General features: G+C 39.6%; 3 protein-coding genes across 3 annotated transcripts in view; all 3 read left to right on the forward strand.

Moving 5' to 3' along the window:
- Positions 1 to 20,969, forward strand: part of LOC110185378 (uncharacterized) — a 348,293-nt gene that overhangs the window by 138,229 nt on the left and 189,095 nt on the right. The window contains exon 7 of the mRNA XM_086839423.1: positions 16,628 to 16,851. Within this exon, the coding sequence (XP_086695549.1) occupies positions 16,628 to 16,851 (224 nt within the window). The remainder of the gene's footprint in view (positions 1 to 16,627; positions 16,852 to 20,969) is intronic.
- Positions 684 to 6,449, forward strand: LOC110179879 (uncharacterized). Its single transcript, XM_086839424.1, has 2 exons — positions 684 to 2,433; positions 6,269 to 6,449. Exons 1-2 carry the CDS (start codon positions 1,459 to 1,461, stop codon positions 6,311 to 6,313), a joined length of 1,020 nt encoding a protein of 339 aa, XP_086695550.1. The 5' UTR covers positions 684 to 1,458; the 3' UTR covers positions 6,314 to 6,449.
- LOC147642671 (uncharacterized) lies at positions 8,178 to 8,823 on the forward strand. The gene is made up of 2 exons (XM_086839435.1): positions 8,178 to 8,756; positions 8,812 to 8,823. The coding sequence occupies exons 1-2, from the start codon at positions 8,178 to 8,180 to the stop codon at positions 8,821 to 8,823; spliced, it is 591 nt and encodes a 196-aa protein (XP_086695561.1).

A 20,969-nucleotide genomic window follows, 5' to 3' on the forward strand; every position in this document is an offset into this window, starting at 1 on the left:
TTCCATCGCATAATCTTCTATATTACATAATGTTGGGTCATCAGTCGAAAGGGTACACAGGGGGATCAACGAATGACTGTGTCATCTGCTGACCAATTGTAGTCGGGCGGACCTAGGCAAGTCTTTAAACAGCCTCCCCTCAAGTCAGGTTTGTAACGCTACCCGCGCTTACTAACTGACTTCCAGGTTCGCAGCTGAGGGGTTAATCCAGCTGTGTCTGTACGAAACCTTCCCAGGGCCAGGCATCCCTGGGTCGTAAGTGGGCTTGCCGCATTTTTGGGGCGAAGCTGCGGTCGATCTGTTTTCGATGCCCGATCATAAATGAATACTTCAAACCGAGCTTCAGAACTCCTGGGAGAGGATAAACCCCAAAAACAGTCGACGAAGGACGAGAAGGAGATGCTGAGATGCTCCTTAAAGCGGGCCCTCAGGGACCCCAGAGTGCGGATCTACTCGGATAGCCAAACTCACGGACAGTTGCAGAATGCAAGAAGGCCCTTAATAGACTTGCTGATAAAAATGTTGTACAAGTAACCGGGACACAGCGAGATCCCGGGAAATGAGAAAGCAGACGAACTAGCCCGTGCAGGCTCGTTAAGTGTTCTGATAATGATGTGCAGTCGAATTTATGTTTTTGATATCTTAATTTTTACATAAATCCTCAATTATTGAATTTTTATATTCTGTTCCCAAGTCCGTAATGAATGTCTTCATTGGACCGTGCTTCAGAATAAAATCTTTTAATATAGCTTTTGCTATTTGTCCGGAGCAGAAGCAGCAGATTTAATATTAAATGTTTTAAATCATTATTTGTAAACAAGCGATCAGCTGCGGCAGAAGCTTTCCACCTCATAAGCCGGCATGAAAGCTCTTCCGCCGCAGCTCTTCTGTTTGGTTTATCTATTCTCTCGTTTCATTCGCTCACTTACGTTGAAACTAAAAACACACAAAACTTTGTAACCAAACCACACACAAGCACACACAAATTAAAACATAACTAATTTTACGCCAACACAAAACAAACCCCTCGCTAAATCAATTCGCTTAATAGGTGGCATAAATTAATGCCCTCCTCAAAACATTTGGTGACCCCGACGTGATCGCGTAAAAAATCGTTTTCGTTAAAATAAAAGGTGAAAAGTGCTTATATATAGTTCGTATGCTCACACAATACAATTGCATATCGTTGCATCGCTATTGAACTTTATCGGTACATTCGAGTACATAGCATCTCTTTATATATTTGTGCACTAGCATATAGTTGCAGCCCTTTTATATACTTTTCGTGCAAATTGTGTTTGTGCTGTTGGTTTTGGTGGTCCGATAGAACCGTTAGCTCGCGGTCAGTGAACGCCAAGCTTGGCTCCGCTATTCTTTCGTTCTCTATTCTCTGCGTTTGGTACAGCTGCATCGGTCGCAAACCCAAGGTGACATTTGAATACTCTTTTTGAAAATAAAATGGCAGAGAATGATTCGGTAACTGCGTGCCCATCCGGGGCCAATAGTGATTTTGACTTTTATAAAGCCAAAGCGGACTCGGTTTTTCGACAGCTAGTGGCTTTAAATGACTTTTTCGGTTCAGAAGAGGCGTCTCATTTTGACGAGGCCGACCTTCAAGTCAGGCTTGAGCTTATTGAAAAAATGCAAGATAATTTTGATAAGTCTCAAACAGCTGTCGAAAGGCTCAATCTACTAGAGCTGGCTAGTGATGTGCGTGCAAAATTCCTAAACATTTATTGTGCGGTGAAATCCAAAATATCTCGCGAACTAGCAAAACTCCGCCGAGTGTCAGTGATAAATTCGACTGCACTCCCAAATTTCAACATCGAGCAGGCTTCAACCTCCAGGGCTGGTGTCCGGGCCACTAGGCTGCCTGAGTTTAAGCTGCCACGATTTGGAGGCGCTTATATGGACTGGCCAGATTTCTACGCTATGTACACTACAGTCATCGGCAACAACGAGGACCTGACCAATTTGGAAAAATTCCAGCATCTACGCTCCTGTTTGGATGGCCCCGCGTTAGACACAATTCGCTCGCTGGAGCCAACAGAGGCCAATTATGAGAAGGCAGTCGACCTATTGACTGCTAGGTTTGATAACAAACTTTTGCATTTTCAGGGGCACATACGATCTATTTTCAGGCTTTCTAGTGTGGTGAAAGGGTCGGCAAGGAGTTTGCGGCAATTGAGCGACGGCATCAACTCTCATCTGCGAGCCCTTAACACAATGGCAACCACCCAGGAGATTGCGGATGGAATGCTCATATCCCTGGTGTCCTCCAAACTGGATCAGAATACCCAGGAGAAGTGGGAAGAGGGATTGCCTACCAATAAGCTGCTAAAATGGACGGATATGGCTGCCTTTTTGGAGAAGAGATGTCGGATGATGGAAAACATTGAAAATGCTATGGTAACCCACACACCTAGCAACCAGGTGGGAAAAACTATAAATAAAAATGTCCAAAACGCTTGCACCGCATCATCCTACACCTCATTATGTATTTTGTGTGATTCTAAGGATCACTTTATTTCGAAATGTCCACAATTTATTGCCTTGAGTCCCACACTACGCTACAAAGAAGCAAAAAGGCTACATCTTTGCCTAAATTGCCTGCGTAAAGGCCACAGCATGCAGCAGTGCAAAGCTGGGAACTGCAGGCATTGTCGCTCTAAGCATCATACATTGCTACATTTGGAGTCAAATCCTGCCTCATCACCCTCGCAGCCCACATCCACTTCTGCTCCTCAAAATAGTGCCTCGCTCATTTCTGCTTCGCCAAATTCACCCCCACCTAAAGCCTCGGTAGATCATCAATCTGATTATGTGCTTCTTGCCACTGCCATCATATATGTCCGAAATCGTTCCGGCATAATGGTGCCCTGCAGAGCCTTGCTCGACTCTGCATCGCAAATTAATTTCATTACTTCTCGACTCGCTCATCAATTGCAACTGTCAGCTCGTCGCTCAAATACATGCATCTCAGGTATAGGAGAGTCTTCACTCATGGCTGATAAGGCGGTAGATATTATTGTACAATCTCGTAACAAAGGTTACCGAACATCATTCGCTGCAATAATGACTAGCACCATCACAAATTATCAGCCGCATTTCGACCTAAACTCTTCCGAATGGAACATCCCCAGCAATTTATTCCTCGCCGATCCGCTCTTTCATAAAAGTCAAAGGATTGACATTCTTATAGGAGCTGGAATCTTCTTCGACCTGCTTTGCGTTGGGCAGATACGGCTGGCCGATCACCTTCCCTCCTTGCAAAAAACTAGATTGGGTTGGGTAGTATCCGGTGGCATATCTTCGCCGGCCCATAAACACTCTTCTCTTCCCGCATTGTCAGTTGAGCACGATGTACAATTGGAACCTGAATCGTTGCCGGACCTTGTCAAACGGTTTTGGGAAATTGACAGCTATTGTGGATCGTCATCTGCTCCAACTGATGAGGATGCCTTGTGCGAGAATTTATTTGCTCAATCTTATTCTCGGCTTGAGTCAGGCTAATATTCAGTTCGATTGCCCGCAAAGACTAGTCTCGATATGCTAGGAGATTCATACCATCGTGCTTCGCAGCGATTCAAATCATTGGAATCCAAATTGGCTAGAAATCCTAATCTCAAGGCTCAATATATTGCCTTTATAAAGGAGTATATCGATTTAGGCCATATGTCGCTCTCTTGCAAGCAGTCAGCTTTGCCGCAATATTATTTGCCCCACCACTGCGTTCACAAATTGGACAGCTCGACTACCAAGCTCAGGGTAGTCTTCGATGGTTCTGCCAAGTCTTCGTCTGGATACTCTTTAAACGAGTTGCTCTTTGCTGGTCCCTCCATTCAGCCTAAAATCTTCAGCACTTTGGTTCGGTTCAGATTCTTTAAAGTGGCACTATGCGGCGACATCTGCAAAATGTATCGCTGTGTGCGTGTCTCCGAACCTGATAATCTGCTCCAATGCATCCTCTGGCGTGATAGTCCAAGCGAAGAAATTAAAATATACACCCTGGACACCGTCACCTATGGCACTAAGCCTGCTGCATTCCTAGCAATTCGTGCTATGCAGCAGCTCTCCTATGATGAGGAGAAGGATTTTCCTGTGGCAGCCAAGATCGTGCGTAGGGACTTTTATGTTGACGACCTTATTTCTGGAGGCGACTCGATCGAGGAGGTCGTTTATATCCGGCAGCAGGTTAAATCGTTACTTGCAAAAGGCCTATTTCCAATTCGGAAATGGTGCTCCAATGAGCCGGCAGCGCTTGAAGGAGAACTTGAGGCTGATCGCGAGAAAATGTTCAAATTCAGTGATGGGACTGACGTCGCCAAAACCCTTGGCCTATACTGGGATACAAGTTCCGATAATTTGCTTTTTGGATTCTCTGGAAATGTAGCAGACAAGCCAGCTACCAAGCGGTCTATTTTATCAGCCGTAGCCAAATTCTACGATCCCCTAGGTCTTATAGCGCCCATTATAACCAGGCTCAAAATATTCCTGCAAATCCTGTGGAAAGATAAGCTCGACTGGGATGAGACTTTGCCACAATCTTTGCATTCCTTATGGTTGGAACACTCCGCGCAAATCTCGGCAGTCAGCCATTTAAAATTTCCTCGTTTCATCATGCAATCTGACTCATCTTTGGAAATTCATGGATTCTGTGATGCAAGCTTGGCGGCATATGGTGCCTGTATTTATGTGCGCTCCGAAGCAGGGGGCACCTACTCATCACATTTGCTTTGCTCCAAGTCTAGAGTCTCGCCGCTTAAAACAATAACCATACCCAAACTTGAATTATGCGCAGCTCTATTGCTATCCGAACTCATCCACAACATCGCTAATGCCATTTCTCAGCCTTGCACATATCATTGTTGGTCTGACTCAACAATTGTGCTCTCTTGGATTCGCCAGGCCCCATCAGACTTTAACATTTTTGTCTCCAACAGAATCGCGCAGATTCAAGAAAGGACCAAGGATATGGCTTGGCATCATATATCGACCCACTACAACCCGGCTGACATATTATCCAGAGGATGTACTCCGCTCGAACTTTTGGATTCGACGCTGTGGCGTGAGGGCCCACCATTCCTGCGGACAGACGAAGCTTGCTGGCCGCCTCATACGCCTACTCTAGTAGATGTGCCTGAACGCCGCCGCCTCGCGCTGGTGCTGACGCAAAGCCAGGATATTTCGTATGGCTGCAAGTTTCAAAATTGTTTTGGAAAGCTGCAGCGAGTCTTTGGCTACATACATCGGTTCCTAATGCTAAAAGCCAAGGATGAGCCACGACGGCGAGGACCTCTTACAGTAGACGACATCAAGGGAGGCACGCATCTGCTCATCAAGGGAATCCAGCTCATCAACTTTGCTGAGGAGTATAAGGCCCTGCAATCCGAAAGGCAGATTTCCTCAAAAAGCAAGCTGTACTCGCTGCATCCAATCTGCGATGAATCGGGACTTATTCGAGTTGGCGGTCGGCTGCAGAATTCATTATTGGATTATGATGCAAAACACCCAATTTTGCTTCCCAAGGATCATCCAGTCACGTCAGCAATCATAGCTCACTATCATTTGAAATTTCTTCACTCAGGCCCGCAGAGCTTATTGGCGGCCTTACGGCAAAGGTTTTGGCCAATTGGTGGTCGAAAAATAGTCGCCGCCACTATCAACAAATGCATTCGCTGCTTTCGATTAAAGCCCAAATTAGCTGAGCACATCATGGCCCCCTTGCCATCCAACCGCGTGCAGCCAAGTCGACCATTTGTCACAGTGGGAATCGATTTCTGTGGTCCTTTCTACTCCAAGTCTGAAGTCAGAAACCGGCCACCCGTCAAATGCTATATCGCAATATTTGTTTGCTTCGCCACTAAAGCCTGCCATTTGGAACTGGTGGAGGATTTGTCTGCGGCTTCATTCATCGCTGCCCTCAAGCGCTTCATAAGCCTAAGGGGCAAGCCTGGCACAATATGGTCCGATAACGCTACAAACTTCGTTGGAGCCAAAAACGAGCTGCTGGAACTGAGGCAACTGTTTCTCGCCGACCCTCAAAACAGCGATCTTCAGCAGGCCTTCGTTTCCATCGGGATCAAATGGCAATTTATTCCACCTCGTTCGCCTCATTTCGGCGGCCTATGGGAGGCTGCCGTCAAATCTGCAAAATATCATTTTCATCGGGTCGTTGGCAACACTATTCTCTCATTCAATGAGCTTCGCACTTTAGTTTATGAAATTTCAGCGATGCTTAAGTCTCGACCGCTCTGTCCAATTTCAGAAAACCCTAACGATTTGGATGTCCTTACACCTGGTCACTTTTTGATTGGGTCTTCTTTCGCCACAATCGAGGAGCCCGACATCACGCACCTCAGCATCGATCGGCTGAGCCGCTGGCAACGAGTTTGCCAAATTCAGCAAATCATCTGGCGGAAGTGGAGTACCAGCTACCTCTCGCTTTTACAAGAGCGTGGGAAATGGCGTGCATCAAGGCCCAACATCCTACCGCATAGCATTGTGGTGCTCAAGGAGGACAACATCCCTCCGCTTCAATGGCGTCTTGGCAGAGTGGAGAGCATTATCCATGGAGCTGACGGTGTGGCCCGTGTCGCTGTCATTCGAACAGCCACTGGCCTAATAAAAAGGGCTGTTGGCAAAATAGCTGTTCTACCCCTGGACACCACCTCATCTGGCAGCGTGCCGCATCCAGCGGGGGGAGCATGTCGGGAGCAGAAGCAGCAGATTTAATATTAAATGTTTTAAATCATTATTTGTAAACAAGCGATCAGCTGCAGCAGAAGATTTCCACCTCATAAGCCGGCATGAAAGCTCTTCCGCCGCAGCTCTTCTGTTTGGTTTATCTATTCTCTCGTTTCATTCGCTCACTTACGTTGAAACTAAAAACACACAAAACTTTGTAACCAAACCACACACAAGCACACAATTAAAACATAACTAATTTTACGCCAACACAAAACAAACCCCTCGCTAAATCAATTCGCTTAATAGGTGGCATAAATTAATGCCCTCCTCAAAACACTATTTTTTCCCTGTTATTAGAAATTAATGTGGCTACAAGGTTTTTTTTAAACACAGATTAAAATATTTGTGTATTCATTTCATTTTGCTGACTTAGTGTAGCAGGCCAGTTAGGTTAAGTATGCTCTGGCCACTCTAATTGAGATGTGACGCTCTCTCAAAAGAGAGCATGAGAGAGCGACTGGCTGAGAATGGGGGTTGATTGAGTGGTTGCTGAGAGCGGCAGATCACTTGGTGAGAAGATCGGAACGAGAGTAGATGTGAATAAGACAATAAGTGTAAAAAAGAGACAAGAGTGAAAAAAAGATAAAACCAAGTATAAAAAGTTTCAGATTAAATAATAAAGAAAATATTAGTAAGAGACGAGAAGAATAAGAAGTGTTTACTAAAAGACGGCTACAAACTTCAGAAGTGGGATCAGAATCAAAATTTTTTCTCATCATTTGGAAAAATAAAATAAAATAATGGATTTGAACATAGCGGATATAACGGTTGTGCAATTAAAACGGTGGTTGGAGCGGTTAAATTTGCCCACAAAGGGCACAAAAGCGGAGCTGTTCGCAAGGCTAGCCAAGGTCCCGATTGGGATTCGAGGCAGTGATCCGAAAGAGTGTGTGGAGATGGAAAAGTTAGGTGACACGGACGTGGAAATCGACGGTGAGCTGGAGATCGCCAAAGAAACTCTTGGAGAAACTGCCAATGCGAGAAAAATTCTGGCGAATTTGAATCGCCAGATCGGCGCCAATGTCGGCGGCAGCCAGAGCACCGAAGACGGCGGGAATGAAAGAGACGAAAATGCTCGAATTCGGCATGGTTCCGAGAAGGAAGGACAGCTAGGCGTTAGAGTTGGCGACAGTGGCGGGCGACGAAACAACGACGCCAACAACAACAGTTCTGAGAACTTTGATCAGCTACCTACCAGAAGTTTCCAGAACTCGCAACGAGGCGACGGCAGAGGCGACGGCAGAGGAGACGGCAGAGGAGACGGCAGAGGCGACGTACAGCGAGATGGCGAAATAGCAACAGACAGTTTCGCAACACCGGGTTTTAACATGGCCAGAGAAATGCTAATGGACTTCGGCAGCAAGGTGTGTGTGCGATCGTGGATTGACCAGTGGGACAGTATTTCGGCCCTTCATAGATTAACGCACATGCAGCGGCGAATTCTGTTGATTATCAAGCTCAAGGGAGATTCCCTACAATGGCTGCATGCTGAGACCGGACGGTTGGCGAAGCCAATGGACGAGCTCATCGAAGAATTAAAGCTAGCTTTTGGGAGCACTGAGTCAAAAGCGGCATTAAGGCGCAAGTTTGAGGCACGCGTCTGGTCGCCGGACGAACAATTTGCGATGTACTTCGAGGAGAAGTGCAGATTGGCTCGGGATGTGGCAATGGAAGAGGATGAGCTGGTGGATGGACTTGTAGAGGGCATTCCATTACCAAGTCTTCGAATGCAGGCTAAAATGCAATGTTTTGATGCCCCGAGGAGAATGTTGCGAGCGTTTGCGGACATCAAGCTGCCAGCAAGGGCGTCAATTAAGGCGAAGGCGTCGGCGGCAAAGGCGGTTTCGACGAACAACGAAACTCGATGCTTCAACTGCAACGGCAAGGGGCACTGGAAGTGGGAGTGCACCAAGCCAAAGCGAGAGCCTGGTTCGTGTTATGGCTGTGGCGCAGAGGATCACCGTATTGCTGTATGTCCCCAGAATAAGGAGGTGGAAAACAATTATGTAAGAGTATTCAAAAATTTTTGTGTGAAAAATACGAACCAGCCTATTATTACAGAGTGCCAAATAGATTCGGGAAGCCCAGTTTCGCTCATAAAACGTTCTTGTATACCAACAAACATTAAGTTAGAACCTCTTAGAGAAAGTTATTTCGGATTAAACAAAAGCTTATTGAAAAGCTATGGAAAAATATTATGCTTTGTATTAAAAAATGAAATAAAGATTTGGTTTAAATTATTTGTTGTGGCTAGCGAATCTATGCTCTGTAATATTATGCTGGGGAGAGATTTTATGAAAGCTTGTAAATTAGAAATTAATTTAGAAACCTTAAAAATGATTACAATCGAGGAATGTAAAACCCAAGTCGGTCGTGATACAAACATTAGCTTAGTGAATGACAATACTAAGGACCCTTATGAATTGGATAGAGTATTAGATGGCGAAAATTTAGAAAGTGAAATTTTAGTAGACAAAAATTTAGATAAAGGTAGTTTCAGTACAGATTTGGATCAAAAAGATTTAGAAACAATTTTAGGTGAGAACATTTAAGATACAAGTTTAGGAGAGAATCTTTTAGGTACAAGTTTAGATAAGGACATTTTAGGTACAAATTTAGGAGAAAATAATTTAGGTAAAAGTTTAGATGAGAACATTTTAGGTACAAAATTAGGATAAAATGGTTTAGGTAAAAGCTTAGGTGAATGTTTAGAAGATAATAATTTAGGTACAGATGTTATACGGGAACAAACTTTAGGTACAAAAGGGTTAGGTGAGGAACATCAAGGTGTGTTGGATGAAAATTTTGATAGGGAAATGATGGATATAAACATTTTAGAAAACTGTGAGGAAGAAAAACTTTATAATATTGGTGAGCAAATAAACTATAAGGATTGTGAAACGTTTATCAAGATGTTAGAGACGCATTATGTTCAAGTCAAGCGACCGGAAGTTCCGAAAATAAAATGCGAAATGAAAATAGTGTTAGAAAACTCAAAACCATTTAGCTGCGCACCAAGAAGACTGTCATATAGTGAGAAGGAAGCATTGTCAAAAATGTTAGACGAATATATTAGAGATGGGATTATTCAACCTAGTAAATCGGAGTATGCTTCTCCTATCGTATTAGTGAAGAAGAAGTCGGGTGAACTTAGACTTTGTATAGCTTTTAGAAAATTGAACAAAATAATGGCTAAGGACAATTATCCGATACCATTAATTGATGACCTTTTGGATAGCTTAGTGGGAAAATCAGTATTTACAAAATTGGATCTTAAGAATGGTTACTTTCATGTATTTGTCAACGAAGAGTCAGTGAAATATACGTCGTTTACCACCCCGTTAGGGCAGTTTGCGTTTCTACGGATGCCCATGGGTCTTAAAACAGCCCCACAGGTATTCCAGAGATTCGTCAATGACATATTTTCGGACATGATAAGAGAAAAGAAGGTAATCATATACATGGACGACATTTTAGTTGCAAGCAAAAGTTTAGAAGAACATTTAGATGTTGTAAAAGAAGTATTTAGAAGGTTAGTAGAAAACAAGTTAGAATTGAGAATGGATAAATGCAAATTTTTACAAGACAAGGTCAAATATTTAGGTTTTCTAATTTCAAAAGATGGGATTAAGGCTGATAGCAAGGGGCTAGAAGCTATACAAAATTTTCCGATCCCAGGCAAGGTGCAAGCAGTTCAAAGCTTTTTGGGTCTTTGTTCGTATTTTCGACGATTCATTAAGAATTTTTCTATATTAGCGAAACCATTATATGATTTATTGAGAAAGGATAGGCTTTTTAGGTTTGAAGAAGAAGAGTTGAATTGTTTTTCGCTTTTAAAGGCAAAGTTAATGGAAGCGCCAGTGTTAGCTTTATATGATTACAGAGATGATGTTGAACTTCATTGTGATGCAAGTGCCTTAGGATTTGGGGCTGTGCTTCTTCAGAAAAAAGATGACAGCAAGTTACATCCTATTTTCTATTTTTCGAAGAGATCAACTGCAACGGAAGCGAAGTATCACAGTTTTGAATTGGAGACTTTAGCTATAATATACGCGTTAAGAAGATAAAGCACAGAGCAGGCAGACAAATGCAACATGTAGATGCATTGAGTAGATGCAACAATATTATGATAGTGGAGGCAAATACATTCGAAACAAATTTAGTAATTTGTCAATCAAAAGATGTCAAGGTTCAGGAAATTAGGAAAATGTTAGAAAGTAGCGAGCATAAGTTATATGAAATGAGAAATGGTGTGATCTATAGGAAAAGCAACGACAACAGATTATTGTTTTACGTACCGAATCGAATGGAGGAACATGTGCTATACAAGTATCATGATGAAATGGGTCATATTGGGAGAGATAAAATGTTAGAAGTTATTGGGAAGAGCTATTGGTTTCCACGCATGAAAGATAAAGTCGTGGAACACATTCAAAATTGCTTAAAGTGTATAGCGTATGCTCCGAAGGTAGGTAGAGGAGATGGACATTTACATAGCATACCAAAAGGCAACAAACCTTTTGAGATCATTCATATAGATCATTATGGGCCGGTAGATAGTAGCAGATCAAAAAAGCATATATTTGTGGTCGTAGATGCATTTACAAAGTTTGTTAGGTTGTACACAACAAAAACGACAAATACAAAAGAGGTGATAAATGCATTAACAGATTATTTTCGAGCTTATAGTATACCTAGATGCATAGTATCAGATCGAGGCAGTTGTTTTACATCGTCTGATTTTGCAGAGTTTATGGAAAAAAGTAACGTAAAACACATAAAAATAGCGACGGGCTCGCCGCAGGCTAATGGCCAAGTTGAACGAATCAATAGAAGTCTAGGACCTATGATAGCAAAATTGACAGAACCGGAAAATGGATTACATTGGGATAGAGTTATGGAAAAAGTAGAGTATGCAATGAATAATACGATTCATAATAGTACTAAGCAGTGTCCTAGTGAAACATTATTTGGGATAAGACAGAAAGGAGAAGTTTTGGATAATCTAAAAGAAAGATTAGAAGACGAAAATGAGGTAGGAAATATTAGAAAAACTTTAGAAGATGTTAGAAAAGAAGCAGAAGAGGAACAAAGAAAATCTCAAATAAAGAATGAAAAATATTATAATGCAAAAAAGAAAACTGCTACAGAATATAAAGAAGGAGATTATGTTATGGTAAAGAATTTTGATAGCACTGTAGGAGCTTCGAGAAAACTCATTCCAAAAAATAAAGGTCCTTATGTAATTGAAAAAGTTTTAAAAAATGACAGATATTTGCTTAAAGATATTGATGGGTTTCAGTTGTCTCGCAATCCATATCAAGGTGTTTGGAGTGCAAATAATATAAGACATTGGTTAAAACTGTAATTAAAATAGTAAACTAAGAATTGAATTGTAAATGAAAATCAAATTGTAAATAATAGTTAAGTTATAATTCTAAGCAGAGATAGAGGGCTATCTCAAAGTCAGGACGGCCGAGTTGTAGCAGGCCAGTTAGGTTAAGTATGCTCTGGCCACTCTAATTGAGATGTGACGCTCTCTCAAAAGAGAGCATGAGAGAGCGACTGGCTGAGAATGGGGGTTGATTGAGTGGTTGCTGAGAGCGGCAGATCACTTGGTGAGAAGATCGGAACGAGAGTAGATGTGAATAAGACAATAAGTGTAAAAAAGAGACAAGAGTGAAAAAAAGATAAAACCAAGTATAAAAAGTTTCAGATTAAATAATAAAGAAAATATTAGTAAGAGACGAGAAGAATAAGAAGTGTTTACTAAAAGACGGCTACATTAGGTAGTGGACCGATCGTATCCACGATTACCCTGTCAAATGCTGTTTGTGGTCTATTATGTGGTCTTTGTGTGCCTGGTTGTTTTTGCTTTTTAGCATTGGATTAATTTTCTGATATATTCTTTTATATGTTTGGGCATTCCTTTCCACAAATAATGTCTTTTCACCTTGGCCAAGGTTTTTGTAATGCCAGTATGACCTCCTTGTATTAGCTCATTATGGGTCACCGGGTGGAGCGCAACTCTTAAAGATTTTAATATTTTATTGCCCATTTTCTTGAAATTATCTCTTGAAAAGCGTTCAAAGATATTTTCCCACGGTGCCACTTTGAGTTAGTTGATTTTATATATACCGGCTTGCTTTTCAAGCCTTTGAAAGAATTGATCCAAGTCAATGGTTCTATTAATAAATATCTTGCTGTAATTTTTCTGTCATGTTTAAATAAAAATGTCATATTGTTTACATGCAAGGTCACTTCTTTATGTACTTCATCATTGTTTATGACTCCGTTGGCTTTGGTCTTTGAAGCTACTTTTGTAGATTGCCTAGGCAATTCTACTTTATCTTTTCCTGCGCAGGATTCTTGTCTACATTAGTTTTTTTGTAGTGACTATTTATACTTCCAATAATGTATTGAAAATTATTGATGGTTATTTTTGATAACGCATCAGCTACATAATTGTCTTTTTTCTTCAAATATTCAACTATGAAGTTGTACTCTTCTAATTCTAGCCTCATACGTGTCAGTTTACAATTCGGGTTTGTTTCCCCTTGGTGAAAGCTCTTGATGCATTTGCAATGGGAAGTTGAAGTCCGTTATGGTTTTAAGTTATAACCGCTCCACATGCTTGCTTACTTGCATCAGTAATTATACAAAATTCTTTGCTAAAATCTGGATATTGTAGAAGTGTAGGTTTAATAAGTTTTTTTTTAAAATACTGGAATGCTCTTTGGTATTCATCTATCCATTCGAAAGGAACATTCATTTTACATAATCTTGTTATGTGCCGTGAATATTCGGCGAATCTTTGTATAAAACGTCTGTAGTAATTGCAAGAGTCTAGGCCTTTCTGTGTTGTGCGGTGCTGGATAGTTCATAATGACGTCGTATTTATTGTCGTCTGAAAGTTTTCCTTTATCAGTGCACTAATGACCGAGAAAAGTCAGCTCATGCATAAAAAATTAACTTCTTGTGGATGCAACTTTGGGTTGTATTTCCTACAATTCTGGAAAACATCTGTTAAGTTTTTAAGCATATGTTTTTCGGAACAACTTATAAATATTAAGTTGTCTATATAAAGGAATTCTTGCGAAGGTTTTAGTCCAGGAAGTGCAATAGTCATCATTCTCTGAAATTAATTGGGCGCTATTTTTAAACCAAAAGGTAATCGCGTGAAGCAATACGAGCCGTTCCTCGTTGAAAAAAATGTTATATGTATCATATATCTTGAGCTTTTTTCGAGTCAAGACATGAAAAATATTGGTTCGGTTTCTAGTCCGAATATATCATTATATTTTTTGCAAATGCTTGAAAGTTGTGATTAAAATTGGGGAGGAAAATTTTTGACAATTGGAATAATACAGATTTTTTCTATTTTCTTGATTTGCTTCGACTACTTCATAGTTCAAAAGTGATATGCTGTTGTTGTATTCAGTAGTCTTATGAAGGAATTTTGTGTTGTTGCTATTGTACTTGCTATATAAACTCCATGCTCAATTTCTTCAGTTGGAATTAACGCACTGTCTTCTTTTGAGTTTAATTGATTTTTTCTAATAACTTTTGACCTTGCTGACAAAAGAATTTAGTTATTGCCAGAATTTTATGCTATTGGAACATGAATTGGAAATTTTAAATTATTGAGTCTTATTATAAGCCAATTTCAGATTGCTGGAAGTCTAATTAACAGTTGTATTTTTTAATGAAATCAATTCCTAATATTCCATCACACGGAATAGCTAAGTGTAAATCTACGATATTAAAGCCGTGTCGAATTATGTATTTAGTAGTCTGTATTACATGTTAAGCCTTTGGTAATATATAGTTAAAATACCCTGCAAGGATATAAAGATGAAAAATGGCGCATGCCACTAGTTTTAAATAAGTTCAATTTAGTCTATTTAACGTTTTAGATGTTAATTTAATATATGTCTAAATTGCTGCCCTTGGCAGAATGTGTACACAGGAGGACCAGATAAGAATAAAGTCTTTGATCTCTTGGCTTGATCCTTTTATGTCTATGTAATATTTTTGTATGTCTTGAAAGATATCATCATTTTCTTTTAATTTGAAATGTCGGCATCTGTGCCTACAAAAAAAGTTCTTTTTCGGTTGCGACATGGTTGACTGAAACAAATATATTTTGACTGAGATCAATATGTAGTATGAACTCTTGCATTCCCTACTGTTGAGTATTCGAAGCGGTTTGAGAGTTTCCCGAGGTATTATTTATTATTATTATGATTATGTTATTTGTGTTTTTATTATCGTAGCTTCGGTTTGAGTTGCCTCGGCCCCTTGAGTTTCCTCTATAGTAACCTTGTTCATTATTGTAGCCGTTATTGTTGTGGTTATTGTAGTTGTTATTACGACCACAGAAGTTACCTCTATAAATTCCGCGGCTCCCGCCGCGCTGTGTATAGTTCTTTCAATAGAGTACTGAATTGGGTTGTTCAGTTGCTTCTGTGCAACTATTTACGAATTTGGAAATGGTGTCATTCATTGTGCTTGCATGATAAGTTTTACCTTATCAATGGTATGTTTTTGGTCATTGCTTTTACTGCATGCTGTGTGGAATAACTTGTGGCTAGGTCTAGTGTTAAGCCGTCCGTTAATACCCAATTTCTATACATCAATCTCTGATGTATATTGGTTGGCAGAATTGCTGACAATACTGTTACAGTTTCATCTTTGACATTTTTTTTTTAAATTTGACTATCACTTTATCTACTGTCGCTTCATTTCCTATTAGATTTCTGGCAAAACCTTTTAGCTTTGTTTTTATAATCGAAACTGCTAACTCTGTTCACCCTTAATTGCCTTTATTATCTGCAATGCATCAATAAAACTTTTTTTTATTTATTATTTATTTATAAAAAACAATGAAGTAATGCCTGCTTTCAATTCATTCACCTATACATATTTTATTTAGAGCCTTAAATTCAAAGTTTCAAAGATAAAGGCGTTCGATTTTTTTAAATTAAAAATAAAATTCTATAATAATATAAAGGGGGTATATCTTAAATTTGATAATAATCAGTTGAAACCTAAAAAGTTTTAATTTTTTTAATTTCTCGATCGTTCCAGTGGCAGCAATATGATAAAGTAGTCTGATGTTCATAAAATTTACACCAAATTGTAGAATAATATAAAATGGCTATATCTTAATTTTGATAAAAATCTGTTAGAAGGGTTATTTTCCAATCGTTTCTATCCTATCCGGCTATCCGGCCCATCGTCCGATCCGCCCATATACGAAAGAGAGTATATGGAAGTCTAACTGTTAAGTTTGGTTCAGATAGCTTCGAAACTGGGAGACTAGTTTGCGTAGAAGCGGACAGACGGACAGGAGGACAAACGGACTTGGCTAGATCGACTCGGCTGTTAATGCTGATCAAGTATATATCTACTTTATATATATGATCACTGTCTTGCAAACTTCTAACTGAAGTTATAATACCCTGACAGGGTATAAAAATGAAAAATGTCGCAGGCCACTAGTTTTAAATAAGTTCAATTTAGTCTATTTAACGTTTTCGGTGTAAATTTAAATTTTAATGTTTACACAGGAGGACCAGATAAGAATAAAGTTTTTGACCATTTGATTCTCTGCAAAAGTGTGTTACCTTGCCCTTGTGTGAATACCTTTAAGTACACCTGCCACTGGGACCCTGAATTAATCATGTAGAATAAATACCACCTCCGGCAAAAAGTTTCTTTAAAAATAAGTGCTATCAGGGTAGCTGTAAACTATCCTATCTCACATTTCTTACAAAGGGACGGCCGGATGTTATCGCGTAGAGTTAAGACATATTTACATTCAATTCCTCTGGTATCTACCTAAGCTTAAAATGTTTTCTTTCTTGATTTTTAGGAACTTTGTAAATATATGCGCGGTGAACTTAACACAGAGCGAGAGTTGCAGATTATTCAATATATTATTGGATTGGGTATTGAAAGAGAAGAGTTAAGGGATGAAATATTTATTCACTGCATACGTCAATCTACAAATAATCCAAGTGCCGACTGGACAGACCGAATTTGGCTCATGATGTGTCTCATAATCGTCGCATTTCAACCGAGCAAACTTTTATTCAGGTAAATGACTCTACAACATATCACACAAAAAAAGGGTTATTAATGGGCCAAATCTTAAAATTACCATTTTCAAATAACCGCACATATTACAATCTATATATATAAAAATGCTCTGTTCGTGTCTACTTCCTTCATAGACTTGAAAAGTTCTGAACCGTTTAAGCCCAAATTTTTACACAACATGCGTTGAGGTTCCAGCTCGTTTATTGTCTACTTTTGATGTTGATAGCTTATCTGCATTTGCGAATATATAACTTTTTTCGCGTTTCCCCGTGCCCCTACTGCTGCGCCCTCTACAGGCAGCCAGCTGAATCAAAGCATTTCCTGTCAAACATTGTTCAGGTTCAGTAAGAAACGAAGTCATGCCACCCAAGAAGTCGAGTTTGGGTCGTCGTACTCGCAATACAGAAGCAAACAGACGTAAGATTACGAATATGACTGACGAAGAACGGGCCTCCATCCGAGAGACTGAGCGGCTGAAAGCAATGCAGATGCACAACGAGGAATCAGCAGAAAGACGAGCAGATAGGCTTGAGAGAAAACAATTGAGAGTTTTATCATACAGCCAAATCAGTATGTGCGCATGCGGCAATCCTCTCTTCTGCCATTCTACTGAATACATCCAGCACCGCACAGTTCCAAAAACTCCATGTTTCACAATGAAATCCATCAGTGACTTGAGCTTTTGCCTATCCCTATATGATTGTCCAGGAAATAACAGCTGTACTATCTCGTGCATGTGGCGTGGACTACCTATGTATGAGGATGGCAAAATCGTGAGCTTTCCAACGTTGGTTGTATTACGGTCATTCATCACAGCATCCCGCAAATGGATATATTCCTCGGACCGAAGTTTCGTCTGATTCAATCGAAGGAGCCTGACAGTATATGCAGACCTGATGCATCCGGCCAATAACGATATTGCGATTCGAGCTGTAATCAACAGTTGGATTACATCTGAATGCAAGACGATTGTGTTGCAGGTTTTGATCCGCTGCAAGCTGTAAACGCGCTTCAGCTACCCTTGCCCTGTCGCGTTCATTATTTTGAGAGTGAATCAAATCGATTGCTGCAGAACGCGACTGCCTAACTCTCAATCGTTTTCTCTCAAGCCTATCTGCTCGTCTTTCTGCTGATTCCTCGTTGTGCATCTGCATTGCTTTCAGCCGCTCAGTCTCTCGGATGGAGGCCCGTTCTTCGTCAGTCATATTCGTAATCTTACGTCTGTTTGCTTCTGTATTGCGAGTACGAAGACCCAAACTCGACTTCTTGGGTGGCATGACTTCGTTTCTGACTGAACCTGAACAAAAAAAAAAATTTTATCTCCAATTTCTTTTTTCAATATGTTTTGAATGTTTGACAGAATATGCTTTGATTCAGCTGGCTGCCTGTAGAGGGCGCAGCAGTAGGGGCACGAGGAAACGCGAAAAAAAAATTGATATATTCGCAAATGCAGATAAGCTATCAACATCAAAAGTAGACAATAACAGAGCTAGAACCTCAACGCATGTTGTGTAAAAATTTGGGCTTAAACGGTTCAGAACTTTTCAAGTTTCTTTTTTCAATATGTTTTGAATGTTTGACAGGAAATGCTTCGATTCAAGAGGCTGCCTGTAGAGGGCGCAGCAGTAGGGGAACGGGGAAACGTTAAAAATATTGATATATTCGCAACCGCAGATAAGCTATCAACATCAAAAGTAGACAATAACCGAGCTGGAACCTCAACGCATGTTGTGTAAAAATTTGGGCTTAAACGGTTCAAAACTTTTCAAGTCTATGAAGGAAGTAGATGAGAACAGAGCATTTTTATATATATAGATTATCAAGATCCCGGCCACTACAGCAAAACACTGTAAACAAGCATGCCTAAATATTAGAAAACCGCTTTAATACAGCGCGTATACTAATACACCCATTGGTCTCAGGTATCAAAATATTTAAACAAATTTCGGGATAATCTAATAGCTATAAAACAAAGGGTACGACTTAACAATTTCAGTACCAATTATCCTAAACTCACCGTTGAATATAGAAACCAGAGAAAGAGTCAGAATCATCAGATTCACCAGTAGAAGCTGAGACTGATGACCCTATTTCTACAGATCCCGATATAGAGGAAAAATATAGAAACAACCTCACTAATCCGGCAGTCCTTATTCAATCTGTTCTGATAAGACCAGGGCTTGACCGACTCGGATTCTAACAATATCAGTATAGAAATAAAAACAACCACAATGGCTCAGGAGATAATTGGCCAAAGGGAATACATAAAAGAAATATCGAATGCCATCCCGGAGTTTAACGGGCAAAGGATACACCTTCAGAGATTCGTAACAGCTTTGAAGTTGGTTAACCTTACGAAAGGTACATTCGAGATTTTGGCTGTAGAAGTCATCAAATCCAAAATAATTTGATATAAATTGACAACCTACGTAAGCTCCTAAAAGCTTCGTATATTCATGAAGGCCTATCGGCCGAACACGCTGACAAATTCAGCACTAAGGAAGCCATTACCACAATGGTCAAAAATTGTGAGAATTGCCGCCTCAAAACAATATTGAAAGCAGGCAATTTTGCAACCATGAATGAAGCCGTCACCAAGTACATACAATGTAGTACTGAAATGACAGGCAATGCCAATTCCATATTGTACACCCAACGTGGAAATAATTATCTCGGTAATAATTATAAAAACAATTATCGCGGAAGACGTAATATTCTTTCAATGGCTTGAAAAGCAGGCCGTTATTCAAAAAGTTAGCCAACTCAAAGTGGCTCCGTGGGAAAATATCTTTGAACATGTTTCAATTGATAATTTTAAAATTATGGGCAATAATATATTGAAATCATTGAGAGTAGCGCTACTCAACCCGGTGACCGTAATAAAAAATAACAAAGAAAAAGAAGCTATATTGTCTACATTCCATGATGATCCAATGCAAGGTGGTCATACAGGCATTACAAAAACCTTAGCCAAGGTCCAAACACACTATTACTGGAAAAATATGTCCAAAAACATAAAAGAGTACATAAGAAAATGTCCAAAATGCCAAAAGTCTAAAACGACTAAACATAACAAAGACCCCATTAACTATAACTGAAACTCCACAACGAGCTTTCGACATGGTAATTGTGGATACAATTGATCCACTACTGAAATCTAATAATGGAAACGAATACGCAGTAACACTCATCTGCGATTTAACTAAATACCTAGTAGCTATACCAATACCAAACAAAAGTGCAAATACAGTAGCAAAAGCTATATTTGAAGATTTTATTCTAAAGTACGGTCCAATGAAGAAGTTCATTACGGACATGGGAACGGAATATAAAAAATCAATTATTGAAGATCTATGTAAATATTTGCATATTAAAAACATAACTTCAACTGCAGACCACCACCAGACAGTAGGTACTGTGGAGCGAAGCCACAGAACACTCAATGAGTTCATTTGTTCATACATCTCAGTCGACAAAACAGATTGGGATGTATGGCTACAATACTTCGTTTATTGTCCATATGAGCTAGTTTTTGGTAAAACTTCAAATTTGCCAAAACATTTGAATAGCATAGATAGAATAGAACCCATATATAATATAGAAGATTATGCTAAGGAATCCAAATTTAGATTAGAACAAGCTTTTAAGAGAGCTAGACTAATGCCAGAATCTTATAAGCTAAAATAAAAAATTAGATATGACAAAACTAGTTTAGATGTCGATTTAAAAATAGGAGATCAGGTTTTATTGAAAAATGAAACAGGACATAAGCTAGACTTTAAATATACTGGTCCTTATAAGGTAGAACAAATAGGAGATAGAGATAACATAACCATAATAAGTAATAAAAAAAAAACAACTAGTACACAAGGATAGATTAAAACCTTTTATTTCATAACCAATTTTGTTCTTTTTATATTTCACGTATGGCCATACATAGCATAAATACCATACATAACAATTCATAAAAAAAAAAATAAAAAGAAAAAAAAATATATATAAGTATATTATTATAATTATAATTATAATTAAAAAATAACTCCATTATATTACCTTATTTTTCTAAATGAGGGAGATGTAGTATGCATATATATTGAATACCCACTGTATCAAGA

The sequence above is a fragment of the Drosophila serrata genome, unplaced genomic scaffold, assembly GCF_035046125.1.
Source record: "Drosophila serrata isolate PLE 108 unplaced genomic scaffold, ASM3504612v1 contig_373, whole genome shotgun sequence".
Lineage (NCBI taxonomy): Eukaryota > Metazoa > Arthropoda > Insecta > Diptera > Drosophilidae > Drosophila > Drosophila serrata.